Source organism: Mauremys reevesii, linkage group 11 (genome assembly GCF_016161935.1).
Source record: "Mauremys reevesii isolate NIE-2019 linkage group 11, ASM1616193v1, whole genome shotgun sequence".
NCBI classification, from domain to species: domain Eukaryota; kingdom Metazoa; phylum Chordata; order Testudines; family Geoemydidae; genus Mauremys; species Mauremys reevesii.
The window spans coordinates 20888719-20903014 of NC_052633.1; the positions used below are offsets into that span (position 1 = coordinate 20888719).

The 14296-nt window shown below is 41.6% G+C and overlaps 1 protein-coding gene across 7 annotated transcripts in view; it reads right to left on the minus strand.

The window, feature by feature from the left end:
• Positions 1-1250: 1250 nt before the first annotated feature.
• NIF3L1 (NGG1 interacting factor 3 like 1) overlaps positions 1251-14296 on the minus strand; it is a 31303-nt gene continuing 18257 nt past the window's right edge. For 5 of the 7 annotated variants that reach the window (XM_039495785.1, XM_039495789.1, XM_039495790.1 and 2 more), the window contains 6 exons: positions 12621-13064; positions 10146-10311; positions 8744-8870; positions 8135-8273; positions 5094-5177; positions 1251-2611 (listed from right to left, as the gene is read on the minus strand). In XM_039495785.1, the coding sequence (XP_039351719.1) occupies positions 2427-2611; positions 5094-5177; positions 8135-8273; positions 8744-8870; positions 10146-10311; positions 12621-13056 (1137 nt within the window). In that variant the 5' untranslated portion in view covers positions 13057-13064 and the 3' untranslated portion in view covers positions 1251-2426. Of the gene's footprint in view, positions 2612-3147; positions 4496-5093; positions 5178-8134; positions 8274-8743; positions 8871-10145; positions 10312-12620; positions 13065-13327; positions 13462-14296 lie in introns of those variants that run through there. The other 2 variants (XM_039495788.1, XM_039495791.1) reach the window with 2 other exon arrangements.

Consider the following 14296-nt stretch of genomic DNA (forward strand, 5'->3'; position numbering starts at 1 on the left):
AAACTGAACTGAATTCTATTTTGGAGGGACATAATTCAGTGCTGTACTCCACCCCCACCCCTTATTATTAAAGATAGAGTTGGAACTATGTGCTTTCAGTGGAGTTAAGTATCAGCTGTTTTTTGCTAGATTTGAAACTCACTCGGACTAAGCACTGTGGTGCTGTAATACCCTTAACCTTTTAATTGATTCAGATTTTTTTATGTCAATGAATCAGAGGTGGCAGGAGTGAGGCAACCTTTTCAGACCAGCTGCATGGCTTCCTGGGATGATGTGCCTCATGTAGGCTCAGGTAAATTATCCCTGCAGTATGTCTAAATTTGAGCCTCTCAAAACAATTAAATGACTGCCTAAGCTGTGCATTAGTTTCCTGTCACTTAATGGCTGCCCATTAGTGCCTACTGCAATACAGAATTCATTTCTAGGTTTTTTGGGAACAATTCTGCACCCATTGACTTTAATAAAGTAGGAGTGGGTCTGAAAGTGCAGTAGGCACCTCTGTTGCCTTGTGAAGAGAGTCATGGTCTCCAATCACCCCTCTCTGCCTAGTTTGTAGAGTCTAGTGCTAGTGACCATCTTTTTGCTGCACTAAGCACTAGTCTCCATTTTCTGAGGACATTAAAATCATTCTGGCTTAGAGGGATCTGCAGCTGTGTTTAGATTCCAACTCCACTGCTCAGAAAATCACGTTTCACTATTCCCATGTATGAGAATTCTTGGGTAGGTGGCTTTTAAGGCCTGGGCTACACTAGCAGGAGGGTTCAAACTAAAATACGCAACTTCAGCTAAGGTACGCTATTTGTGTAGCTGAAGTTGAAGTATCTTAGTTTGACTTACCTAGCTGTCCTCAAGGCAGTGAGTCGACTGCCACGCTCCCCCGTCGACTCCGCTTATTACTCCTGCAGAGGTGGAGTACAGGAGTCGATTAGCGGAGCTATTTATCACATCCAGACAAGACGCGATAAATCGATCCCTGATACATCAATCTGGTGGGTAGTATAGATGTACCCTAAAAGTGTGAAAATAAGTGACCCGTATTTACCAGAACTGTTTCCATCTTCAGGGAAGTGGAATGAGCATAAGTCTCAGCTTCCTGCCGCAGAAAGAAAGGGCAGCAGGATAGGCTCAGTGCTGGCTGGAGGCATTCACTCTTCATCTTCCCTACTGTCATGATACTGGGTGGTTTTAATTCAAAACCATACTACTGGACAGAGGATTCCACAAGAAAGCTCAATTGTCCTTTTTTTTTAAAAGGTGTTTAGCCTTCATGGTTGCTGAGATAAGCTTCAAAACATGAAGCAACTCCCTGGTAAAGGCTCAAACCAGCATGCAACCAGAACCTACATGTATTGATTTAAAAAAAAAACCTCCAAACACTCCATTTCTTAGTGCTTAGGAATACAGTCTTCTACTCAGGTGGTATCTATTGATCCTGGCTTGAAGATCTATAAATCATTACGCACCTCCAAAACGCACACAACTATATTTCTCCTGTGCTCCCGCCTGCTTCCTGATCCAATTCCTTACTCTCTCAAACAACTTTAACTCCAACAGAGGAGAGAGGATTATTTTTACTAAGTTCAGTCTCTTACATGCACTAAACAAGGATGTCCATTTTAATTTAAAGTCTTGGAAACATTTTTAGTTTGAATATCAATATCTCTCTGCTTGTCTATAGTCCAAACATGTGAAACCTGAACAGTTTCCTTTCATTTTCAAAGCTTTACTGAACTATAAAGTAAGTGTTCAACGTTTATGTTGAAAAACAGACATTACTTCAATGTAGGTAATCCTGCAGTGTTAGTAGCACAGGTAAAGAAATCTGCTTTATAAAGATGAGACCAATTAAAACTGATACTTATGTATAATGAGGTTAAGGAAACAAGTTGGAATTTCCCAATTCTTGTGCATAGAAGAACCTTAATGCAACATCAAGGATTACATAGTACCAAATGCCAAAATCTTGTTCCACATTTTTTATACAGTTTTGCTGTGTATTAGCAGTATTTAGAGTCAACGATCTGTAAATAGTTAATGAAATGTTAACAGGAGTTCCACCCCCTAAAATGTAAGTCACTTGTACTGATGATTAGGGACATATTCTAGTACTGGTGGGGCTATGAAACCAAGCTACATAGATTGATGACATCAAGCCTATATTATTCTTGCTGGATTACTCAGTTACAGTCTCATGATCCCATCCCTACTGAGTGCAGCAAGAAGTAATCTTCAGGAAATAGTTTGTCAGCCCAAAATTAACATTATTCTTTACCTGACAGATATTTTACCTCTCCCACACTTTGGGGAATGTATTGTACAGTTATTCTGGACTGTACCAGTTCAGAGCATCTTAATCAAATTTACAATTGCATTAAGTCTGTGTGGGACACAAACTCTGGACTCCATGCTGTGACCCTTGCTTTCTTCTATACCATCTGAAGAGGGTCTCTGTCTCTCTCTGACACAATGATGGTGATCTTATTCTCTAAGTGTGTAGCCAGCATATCTCGCAACTCTGACAGAAAGCCTCGCTCAGTGTTACTGTGCTCACATAGAATCACACTTATCCCTTTGGCAACAGCATCCAGTACTTCATGGTGGGACATCTCTCCTGCCATAATGAGAAGAGATACCATGTAGATTAGCTATTTAGACCTGCATCATTTTGTAGTTCATTTTAAGTAATGTATTTTAAAAGTCTCTGCTCTTGTGGAAGAGTAGTGCTGCAAAAATGCTATGTTATTCCACTTTCTAGAATACAGAACTATGGAAATATATTTCCCTCAAAAGGAGAAATGTGATACAGATTGTGATAGACTCCACCACTGTACAAGAGTGCTCTTTTTAAAAAATTCATGAATGTTAACTTTACAGAATTGTTTACTTTAAATGACCTCAAACACTCCATTACATAAAATTGAAGAGTATTTACCCCCACAATCCCCATCTCTGCAGGAATTTTTGCTCTTACCATTTTTCTCTCACTTCCACTCAGTGGAGACTTATTTTTAAATTGACATTCTCAATAGTACACCAATAGTCTGATGTAGTTTTCTAACACATCTGCCCTTAGCACTAATAATTTAAACCTATTTTTTAAAATAAGTCTAACTTTCAGTGTGCTATATAATCCATCTACAGGGAGGGCCCTCACTCCTAAAACACAGCTGCCAGCCTGGGGCAGCACCACCATTGTGTCTCTACCTCAGTTTCCCCTAGTGGACTTCAGTAAGTCCAGTGAGGCTTATGTATACTGAACAGTGCTCCTTCAGGGTCTAGTTTATTTAACCTACAGCTGGAACTTTTGTACAAATTCCCCCCAGCATCTCTAGCTGGAGGAGGAAGGGGCTGAGTGAAGTGGAGTTGATGGACTAAGGTTATGTCCAGGTCCCTTACCAGCAAGGCTTTCTTGACCCAGAACCCTCTTCTGGAGCCACAGCCTCTTATTACTGGGGGGACGTTAGTTACCCTATGACACCATTCCAAGTGAGTCTGCGTTACCACGTAGTTCTTTGTCAACAATCATAGTCACATTTTAGCATTATACACAGTATTTTAGATTGTGTCATACAATAGCTGAAATTATCTTTCCCAGACACTATCCAGAGACGTCCTGAGGATTTAGCCAATGAGGAACTTTTTCTACCTCCACAGGTTAGAGCTTGAATTTACACAGCGTCTTTCAGACAGCAAGTATCCCACTGTACCTTTTAAAACAATATTAGCTACTGGAAGTGCAGTGGCTGTGCAAACACACCAGACAGTTTGCTTTTCACACAGCTCTAGCTGTTAAAGGCTGTCTTGCTTATGTGATAGAATTGCCTTTCTGTATATCTGCACAGCACCTACCACATTTTAGGCAGTAATGTAATACTAGCAGATGTTTTGAAATGTTTAGCTGAAAACTGTGTTAGAACAACGGGACATGTTCTACAAGGTGCATCTTTTGGTTTGGACTTTGTGCTGGGAGAGCCAGGTTGGGAAGAATGAAGGTGAGTTGCCCAGCCTTAGGAATGTGGAGCTACACACAGTCCAGAAGGTGGTGGCTTTCCAGGTTTACAAGTTAAAACTGAATAGCTGGATCTAATGGAAGGAAGATCTAGTTGTAACCTGAAGAGAAGAGAGGTTCCATGTCCATCTGGCAGACTACAGAATCCTCCTAACTTCTTCCACAACAACAATACACTGAGTCACCTACGTATCTCAGAGTGAACTGCTCACATATAGGAAGAACAGGTTTTAAGGATGTTGGAATTGAAGCTGGGAACCAGTGTGGCAGAAAGACATGATTTTTAAATTAGATACTTAAAATTAAACAAATACACAAAACCAACAAATGAACATCCAGCTAATGAAACATATGCCTAGCCTCACGCTGATCACTCTACTTCCCCCACTCTTCACTTTTCTTTTTAGGGTGGAAGCTCTTTGGGGTTGTTAGACCATCATCTTCTCACATTTTGGGAGCTACTGCAATCTAGATTATAACCATCTCCTAAAGAAAAATGCTATGTTAAGAATCTTAGCATAGGATTGTTTTACTATAGGTCTCTTCCTAGATTTAGTCCCTGAACTTTGCAATTAACTGCACCATGTGGAGCTCCTTTTAAGTCAACGGGGCTCCACGCAGGCCTGCACCCATGTGCCTTCAATTGCAAGACTGGAGCCTTGTTTTTGCTATTTATTTCTTAAACTTAGTTATTTCAAAAGCCCATCTCATTTTATTCTTAATGATTAGAAAGATGTAGCCCAAAATTTTGTTAGACTTAAATTGTTTGCATGTATATACATCTAATACAAGCATCTGCACTATAATGGGATGACTGACAAATTCCACATGGACACTGGGCTACAATCTTGAACAGAAAGTCTCCTACATTTGACATTTTTATCGGGTTACCAGGTGGTCAGTCTAGCAATGGACCTGCATTGTTGCTTGTAGGATTTATTTGTTCTTTTAGTAACTAACTGATTCCTTGCCTTTTGCAATTATACCACATTCTTCTTTACAGCTGGATTCCTCAGCAACCAATCAGATTGCTCTTTCTAGTGACCATTTTATAAAGATAAGTACGGAACAAGAAGTCTCATACCAGTGAGATAGAGGTCGGCTTCCACACCCTGCAGGACACTGCTCCCAGAACCAGCACACACAGCAGCCACTTTCACTTTGGCTTCTGCAAGACAGCAAATACCACAATTAAACTCCCTTTCTACCCCTCAGCCTTGATGCCAGCTTCAATACAGATAAATGCAGTGCTAACCCATGTCTTGGTCTTACATCCAATGGAAATTTGTTGGGTGCTGGGAGGGGATGTTAGTTTGGAGGAGGCATATGGGCCACTAACTTCTCTGGGAATGCAGCAAAAACCCATGGTCATTGTAAACTAGTGATGGATGGACAGCTCCTCCTCACTAGCAGGAACCTTCTCCAGTTGATGTGTGGAGAAGAGAGAAAATGTTTTCAGCACATTGCTACACGGTGGCTGGTTGTTGACCACTGCAGCTTAGTTTTCACCTGTTAAAGTGTCTTATTAGTAATGAATAAAATGATCTCATATGTATATGGTAAGAACAATTAATCTATTCCCCCATCTCACACACCATGTTCAATCAAAACAAAACACATTGGGTGACATAAGAATTTTCAAAATTTAACACTCCTGTGTATCACCTTATGAATAATCATCCAACTTCTGCTGACTTAAGTAGGAGTCCTAGGATTACAGTCTACACCAGCAGTTTTCAAAGTGCAGGTTGCGACCCAGTACTGGGTCGCAGTATGTAAGACACTGGGTCACGGTGGCTCTGGTCAGCACTGCCGACTGGGCCGTTAAAAGTCTCATTGGTGGTGCCGCCCAGCTAAGGCAGGCTAGTTCCTACCTGTTCTGACACCACGCTGCACCCCGGAAGAGGCCAGCAGCAGGTCCAGTTCCTAGGTGGGGGGCTACAGGACTCTGTGCACTGCCCCCACCTTGAGCACCGGCTCTGCACTCCCATTGGCCAGGAACCAGCCAATGGGAGCTCAGGGGGCGGTGCCTGTGGGCAAGAGCCATGCAGAGCCGGACCTGCTGCTGGCCACTTCTGGGGTGCAGCGTGGTCCCAGGAGAGGCAGAAAGCCTGCCTCAGCATCCCTGCTGTGCCGTTGACTAGGAGCCGCATGAGGTAAGCCCGTGTCCCAATACCCTACCCCAGCCCTGAGCTCCTCCAAACCCAGAGCCCCTTCCTGCACCCACACCCTCTGCCCCAGGCTGGAGCTCCTCCCAAACCCTTCATCCCCAGCTCCACTAGGCCATGGGCATCAACAATTTTCTTTTACTGGGTTGCCAGAAAAGAATTTTGAAAACCACTGGTCTACGGAACACTGAACTAGGGGCTTTCAAACACTAAGCATGGTTTAGGAACACAGATGCTAATCTCAGTAGTTTTTTAATAACACTTGCCTTTCTCAGGGACAATACTAAGAATTAAGAACAAACTTTCTCAATTATTCAATCTCACAAATTATCCTGTTTGAAGGGAGGCAGTTAGGGTTTAGGACAGGTAATGACCAAGAGGACCTGAGTTGTATTCTAGGTTCTGCTACTGATTTGCTGTTTGACCTTGAGCAAGTCCCTTTCTCTGTGCCTCAATTTCTCCTCCCACAAAACATGGATATTATAGGATAAGTATAAAATAAAACAAATTAAAGTTAGCTTAAGATTGGTTTAAAAAATAACATATTTGCTTTATAGTTTGTGGCTAGTAGGGAAAAGAAGGCTGTGAAAATAATTAGCATTACTTGTAGTGTGGAAAGGACCTATAGTTCCAAAAGTAACTAATAAAATAAAGAGCTGCAGTAACAAAACAAAACAAAACCTGTCTTTAAAAAAACCAAAACAAGCCCAAACCTTCCCACTGTTCTGCTGGTAAGCAAGGCGTGTCAGAGAAAATAAAAACGGAAAGGCCTGGGGAAAAAAAGGAGGATGTAAATTTTACCTAATTTAAAACTGAAAATGAGGGTAAATTGTCTCAAACTGGATTTTAGCTAAAGTCAGTAATTGGTGATGACAAAGTCATTTGTTTGTGAAAGGGTAAAAAAGGAAATTCTTAAAGGATTCATTGCTAATATCTGCCTGACCACACTGAAGACAACCAATATGGGTCTAAACAGCCCTGGGATTAGCCCGCTTGTAAGCATCTTAATCAAATGCTTAATGTTTTGTTACTATTTGGATGTAGTAAATTGCTTATTATTTAGGCTTTTTAGGCATCTTTAAAGCAATTGTATAAATATCATTTGGCCTTTGAATTTAATAAAATAATGTTATTTTAAAATAATGGTTAAATTAGTGTTTGGTGGTTTCCAATATCAATATTAATAACATCAGGAAATATGTACATATTTTGTATGGTGCTACACAAGTATACAGTATTCTTACTATTTCAAGTAGAAGTTAAATCTCAAATCATCATGTAAGAGATTCTAGAATATTACCTGCAAGGTGGCATTTCTGTGTTTGTCCCCCAAAGTCTTGGGAAAGACCCTATAACAGGAGGTGCTATTGTATAACTCATGGAAAAAGACAGCTCGTGCTGTTTGTATGCTCTCTCCCACACAGTGATAACCAGAGTAAACAAAATTCACTGTTAAAATTCAGACTATATTAGAAAAGGAGTCTTCTAGAGCAAGGGTTGGCAACCTTTGGCATGCAGCTCATTAGGATAATTCGCTGGTGGGCTGCGAGACATTTTGTTTATGTTGACCATCCGTAGGCACGCCCCCCCCAGCAGCTCCCAGTGGCTGCGGGAAGTGGCAGGCAGCAGGGATGTGCTGGCTGCCGCTTCCCACAGCTCCCACTGGCCGGGAACGGCGAACTGCAGCCACTGGGAGCTGCGTGGGGCCGTGCCTGCGGACGGTCAATGTAAACAAAATGTCTTGCGGCCTGCTAGCGGATTACCCTGATGGGCCCCATGCCAAAGGTTGCCGACCCCTGCTCTAGAATGTATGTAGTATAATTACTAAAACCAGTTCCCAGTTCTTCTTTAGACCCAGCTGGTACTAGGAAGCATATCAGTCCTACATGAGAGACAATATACCAGTAATAACCACTCCACACACACACCCCCACCCACTTCTTGTGGACTTGTTTACCTAATGTCTTCCCCGTTCCCAGGGCCAGGCGTATGTAAGGCAGCCGTAGGTGGCTTTTGATTCGTTCAGTCAAGGCTGACAGGGAGACTGGCTCGCTCAGCGTGCATAGGCGTCCCATTCCAGTATGTGGAAGCAGAGGCTGCGTAGAAGTAGAAGTTTAAAAAATTACTGTGAATGTGCTCACTGCAGCTGTTCACATCACCTTTTACTCTAACAAGAACTGACATCTAGACACCACTGTGCTGAGTACAGGAGGATTAATTAAACATAGAAAGTCAGTTTCTGAGTGCTTTGCAAAAGAAAGATGCATAAGATATTCCAAAAGACTAGGTAACACATTGGCCACATCTACACTAAATACTGGTTGAAGTGCTACTGTAGGTCACATAAAACCATTTTCACAGATTTAGAAAGTGTAAATGCTTTCAAGTCCCTCAAGGTCAGTGTTAAGGCAAACTGACAGAGGCATCTCAAGGAAACGTGCATTGCTGCTGCTAGTGCTGTTTCTGGTCTGCGAGTAGAGGATTTCTGTTTCCAGGGCTATCAGTCTGGTGCCTTTCACAAGCAATAAATTCACAGAAAGAGAAAGGAGTATGTGAATTTTGTTACCTTCTGTAATAACATTATTTCAGTCTTGTGATAAAGGAGGCTGTTCCGTGACAATAATGCCACCACCTCCAGTAGTGCCTTCTGGGTGCAGTTCAAACTGACTCGTGTCTGCTCCTCACCTTCAGCCCTGAGAAATAACAACATTTTTGGTGTCTACTAAGAAAAAAGAATTTCATAATCTAGTTAATGGAATAACTATCCTTTCTATCATAGAAGAAAAAAAAAGGAGACATGGTAACAGCCCAACACACTACTATAAAAGAAACATACAGCTTAAGGGGAATGAGGGAATTAAGCCATACTGTTCTCATCAAACTAAATGACAAAATTATTCCTTCATCTCTGCAATCTGACTGGTACCTGTAACTTCTTGAGTTATTAGCCATCCTTTAATCCCAGTTTGTACTTAATATTAAATTTAGACTTCGTGGAGCAAACTGAACACAATTCTGTCTGCCCAATGAAACACTATAGAAGGGTCACATGTTAATATAATATATATATATTTTAATATATTGAGATATACCTATCTCATAGAACTGGAAGGGACCCTGAGGGGTCATTGAGTCCAGCCCCCTGCATTCACTAGTAGAACCAAATACTGATTTTGCCCCAGATCTCTCGGTGGCCCCCTCAAGGACTGAACTCACAACTCTGGGTTTAGCAGGCCAATACTCAAACCACTGAGCTATCCCCCTGCTCACCTGTTCTGTTTGATCTCTTAATGCCATTAGCATCCATGTTTAAAAAAATTTCCACAAAGGTTATTTTGGAATAGCAGATTGGAATTTCAACACTTGGTAATAAAAAGGGTTTCTTTAAAAGGAAAGCCCACCCATCTTGCTCAGTCAGTTCTTCTCACTCCAAATAAATTGTGAAATGGATTTGAAAATGAGATTTTTAAGGTTTCCTTATGGCACTAAGACCACTTTTCAGCTTCCACCTGGAGGCAAAGTTCAGTTTCATACAAAAAGCTATTCCCACTACATCCACACACCAGTTGGCCCACACATTCTGCTGACACATTAACCATCTCCTTATTATTGAGGTCACTGCACTTTAAGTTAAATAACTTCCCTCATTAAGTGCTGACACAGAAGGCTGTACCTGAGGAAGTCAGATTTACTATCAAATGCATCCAAAAGTCCACCAACTATGAACACAAAAACCAGTGCCTGAAGAATTCCCAGAGAAACTGATAATAGTTAAATAATCTCTATCTCCAGTTTAAAGGCCCACTATTCCACAATGGTAAAAATGTTCAATAAGAAGTTATAACATCTTATCCAGACCTTAGATAGTCATCTGCACATTTTTTCCCATTATTGTAGTTTGTATCTTAAGAAGCACCTTTCCCTTTTCAAAGCAACAGAAGAAAACAACAGAGAGCCATGCACAGTACCTGACAGGGAGAGTAATGAGAGATGAAATCTCTGGGATCCCTCGCATGCTGGATAGGATTGTCTCCAGGTGCTCAATATGGTCCACACTGAATTCCACTCGGTGAGTGCCCTCAGTTGGGTAGCTGGGAGCCATTGATGGGTGTAGTGGGACAGTGGTACAGACACCTGAGAAAACAACATGCAGTACAGAAATGTAATAGCTTTGCAAAATTGTACTGGTGCACTCAACCACAGCAGACTTTATTTTTGTGACAGGTGAATAAAATAGCATTATTTTTTTCCTTATTATCATCAACATCACTATGGACAATCAGATTTTGTTCTTGGGTTGGTAAATTGCCATAATTATTTTGCAAGGCTGGTTTATGATCAGACACAAGACTCAACTTATTTTTATGGTCTACAGTAACCTCTTCAACACCTTGATGATGATGATGATAATAATAATAGCATTTCTAGTGCTTTTAATCTAAAGATCTCAAGTGCTTTATAAAGTGGGTAAGCACTATTATCCCCATTTCACAGATGAGGAAACTGAAGCACTGAGATGTGAAGTGACTTGTCCCAGGTCACAAAATGAGTCAATGGCAGAGAAAGAATTGGAACCCACTTCTCCTGACTCCAACAGTGGTCTCCCAAGCCATGCTGCCTCCAATGGACTGAATCTGTTTTAAGTACCTGTATGCTAATACTAACATATTATTTGCATTGTGTTGTGTTATTGTCTAGGGGCCACTGTGCTAAGTACTGTACAAACACAAAGATGTACTGTACAAACACCTGCCTCAGAGAGCTCACTACAGAAAATATAGTACCAGTGATTCCCGAACCATTTTTCAGTGTAAAGAATACAAATCTAGGAGGTTTCATGTAGCAAAAATACTGTATAAGTGGCTAGACTTTGCACCTTACAAAAGTTTGTCTATCTCCAAGAGCGCATCATACACATAGAACTCAATTGTAACTCTTTATAAAAACAGAAGAAAGTTATTTTTTTCTAACTTAAAATAAGGATTGCTGGGAGGGAGAAAGGAAGGGAGGGAGGGAGAATGATTTATTAAGTATCAATGGATGTGTTTCTTGTAATGTTCTTATACCCTAAACATATGAAAGGAACCACTCATTATCCAGGAGACACCAGAGCACATCCAGTGACTCACTCACTCATGCCCGTCACCCCAATCGGGGTATGATCTGTGGCTTAAACTGTTGTAGTCAAGTTACATACCAAATGTGCTCAAATGGTTCTGTTCTCATACACTTGATAATAGAACTATAGAAATTACAGATGGAAAAGACCAATAAGGCTCATCCCCCAGAGGCTGGTGCAGGACTGCTCCTTACAATATATTTTTCTAGTACTTTTTCTAGTCTAGTGTTAAATGTCAGCATACTTGCCTCTGGGTACTGGTTGGAGTGCCTTATGGAGACCCATTTGGCCAATTAAATAACACCTACCATTCATGAGCATGTGGAACATTTTGCCTTTTAGTCCCAATCACGTAACCTCTCTGTGATAACTATAGCAATTGCTTACAGTTGCTTGGTAGGAAGACAGTCTCATGGTCAAGGCACTGAACTAAGACTCAGAAAACCTAGGTTCAGTTCTCACTTCACAGGCTTCCTGCATATTTATAGATTCCAAGGCCAGAAGGGACCATTGAGATCATCTAGTCTCCTACATATCGCAGGCCATAGAACCTCCCTTATGTAGCTCCTAGAATGTATCTTTTAGAAAAACATCCAGTCTTGATTTAAAAATTGTTAGAGATGGAGAATCCACTACAACCCTTCATCAATTTTTTCCAATGGTTAATTACTCTTCCTGTGGGGAAAAAAATGCCTTATTTCCAGTTTGATCTTGGACAAGTCACAATCTGTCCTGGGCCTCAGTTCCATAATATTTCCCTATGTCCCAGACATGCTGCAAGGATGAAATCCATCAATGGTTCAGAGGTGCTCAGATACCATGTGATGAGGGTCACATAAATAAAAGTATTAAAGAATGTATACATATTTAGCTGACAGTGAAATATACATGTTGTCCTTTTTGGGTGAAAAAACAAGTACTTCATCACGAGCGCCCATCTTTTCACTAAGGTGGAAACAAGGATGAGATCCAAGATTATGTGATCAGCCAGTGGTCCACAGACCAGTTTGGAAATTCTGCCTTAAAAGTTCTCTCTCAGGTCAGAGCCGAGTCATATTTATCATGCAATGTGGAAAAGCTTACTCTGTGGATAAATAAGAGACTTAAGTTATGAACTTTGTTTCTAGAACTATCTGGAACTTTTTACCAACATATGATTATTTAGATTACTTTAAAATTATGAAAAAACACCCTTTCTAAAAAATAAACTCAAATCATGCATATAAGCACACAGGAAAATTGATAAAGACATTCCTCATAGACTTACACTGTATTGATAAAGAGTAATTTAAATTGAATATCAGTTAAAAAAGGGGTTTCTCACCAAGTCCTTTGGCTAGCCAGTTATTGACTCCATGAGGTATGGCATCATATGCTGTGTGTGGCGAGTAAATGCCAACTCTGTGTTCCAAAGCCCGGATCACAAGACGCTCTTTCCAGGTTTTCCATGTTATGCGCTTGAGTGCTCGGAATATGGGTGGGTGGTAAGAGAGGATAAGATCTGCCTTCTTCTGCAATGCCTCCTGCATTACTTCCTCTGTAAGGTCATTAGTTAGGAAGAGTGTGCTCACAGTATGGGGTGGGCTCGGTTCTACCAGTAATCCTACATTGTCCCAGCTTTCAGCCAGAGAGAGTGAAGCAAAGTCATTCAAGGAGGAAACTAGAGCTTTTAGATCCATGAAGGAACGTGAAGGCAAGACAAGCAAAGGTTGGATGCACTGGAGAGGTCGGCGAATCAGGTGCACACAGGACAGCAGCATGCATATATCTAAAGAGGCAAAACATAATTAGGGATATTGGGGGATAGGGAAAAAGTTTAAGATAATTCTAAGTTAAACACCAATATCTGAGCATTCAGACTGGACAATGTCCAGCCCAGGTATGAAAACACCTCCACTTGGGCATCACATTCAATATTTTTCAACAGAGATGGCAATAGAGGTGGTTTGGGAACAAATTGATAAATTAAAGTGGTAAATCACCAGGACAAAATGGTATTCACCCAAGAGTTCTGAAGGAACTACTTACTACCTGTGGTATGTAACCTATCCGATCACTTAAATCAGCCTCTGTACCAGATGACTGGAGGATGCCAAGGGCGCAGAGGCGATCCTGGGAATTAGAGGCTGGTAAGCCTAACTGTAGTACCAGGCAAATTGGTTAAACTGTAGTAAAGAACAGAATTACAGACATATAGATGAACATGATATGTTGGGGACAGGTCAACACGGCTTTTGATCAGACTGTAACTGCAACAAGAACTGCTAGCCACAGTGGGAAAGAAAATGTGACATTCTTTGCTCTCCAACACTGATGAATGCTGCATATGAGATAGAGGTAGATGGTAATAAAACTCTTATAGAAGCAACCAGGGCTGACTTTAAACATATGCAACACAACAGAACTTGGGATCCTGAGCTTTTGTGGTCTTGCACAGACTTAAATAGCAAGTCATGGGCAGAACAATCCTTCTCTCAGCTCAATGTCTTTGAAAATCTTAAGGCTGACTTTGCAAACCCCATCATAAAGCCAGACTTTTACTTCATCTTCCAGTGTTGGAACTAGTCTTCCTTCCTCTACTTTCACACTCCTTTAACACAGGGGTTAGCAGCACCATGGTACCCTGCTGAACTACTGTTTCAGGCTCTCTGCAGCCTGAGGAAGATGGGCAGGCTCGGGCATATTCCCATGGTTTTGCTGCACACCCATAAGGACTATAAAAGCTAACTGATCTAGCAACACTGGTTAGGTAGGTAGGACAAGCTGTGGCCCTGCCACCGTAGGGAAGCCACTGGCGGGCCTGGGGAGCCAGGGTTTCTATAGGGAGCAGAGCCAGGGAAGAAGCTATGACAGAGAGTGGGTTCCGCCCCTGCCCCAGGCTAGGGCGCCTGCTCGGGCCAGTTTGTTCAATGGAACATTTGCAGCCCGGGTGCCACGGGGAAGGGCGCTATGACCCACCCCCGGCGCCAGCCCGCCCGCGCTGACAGCCCTCACTTGGGG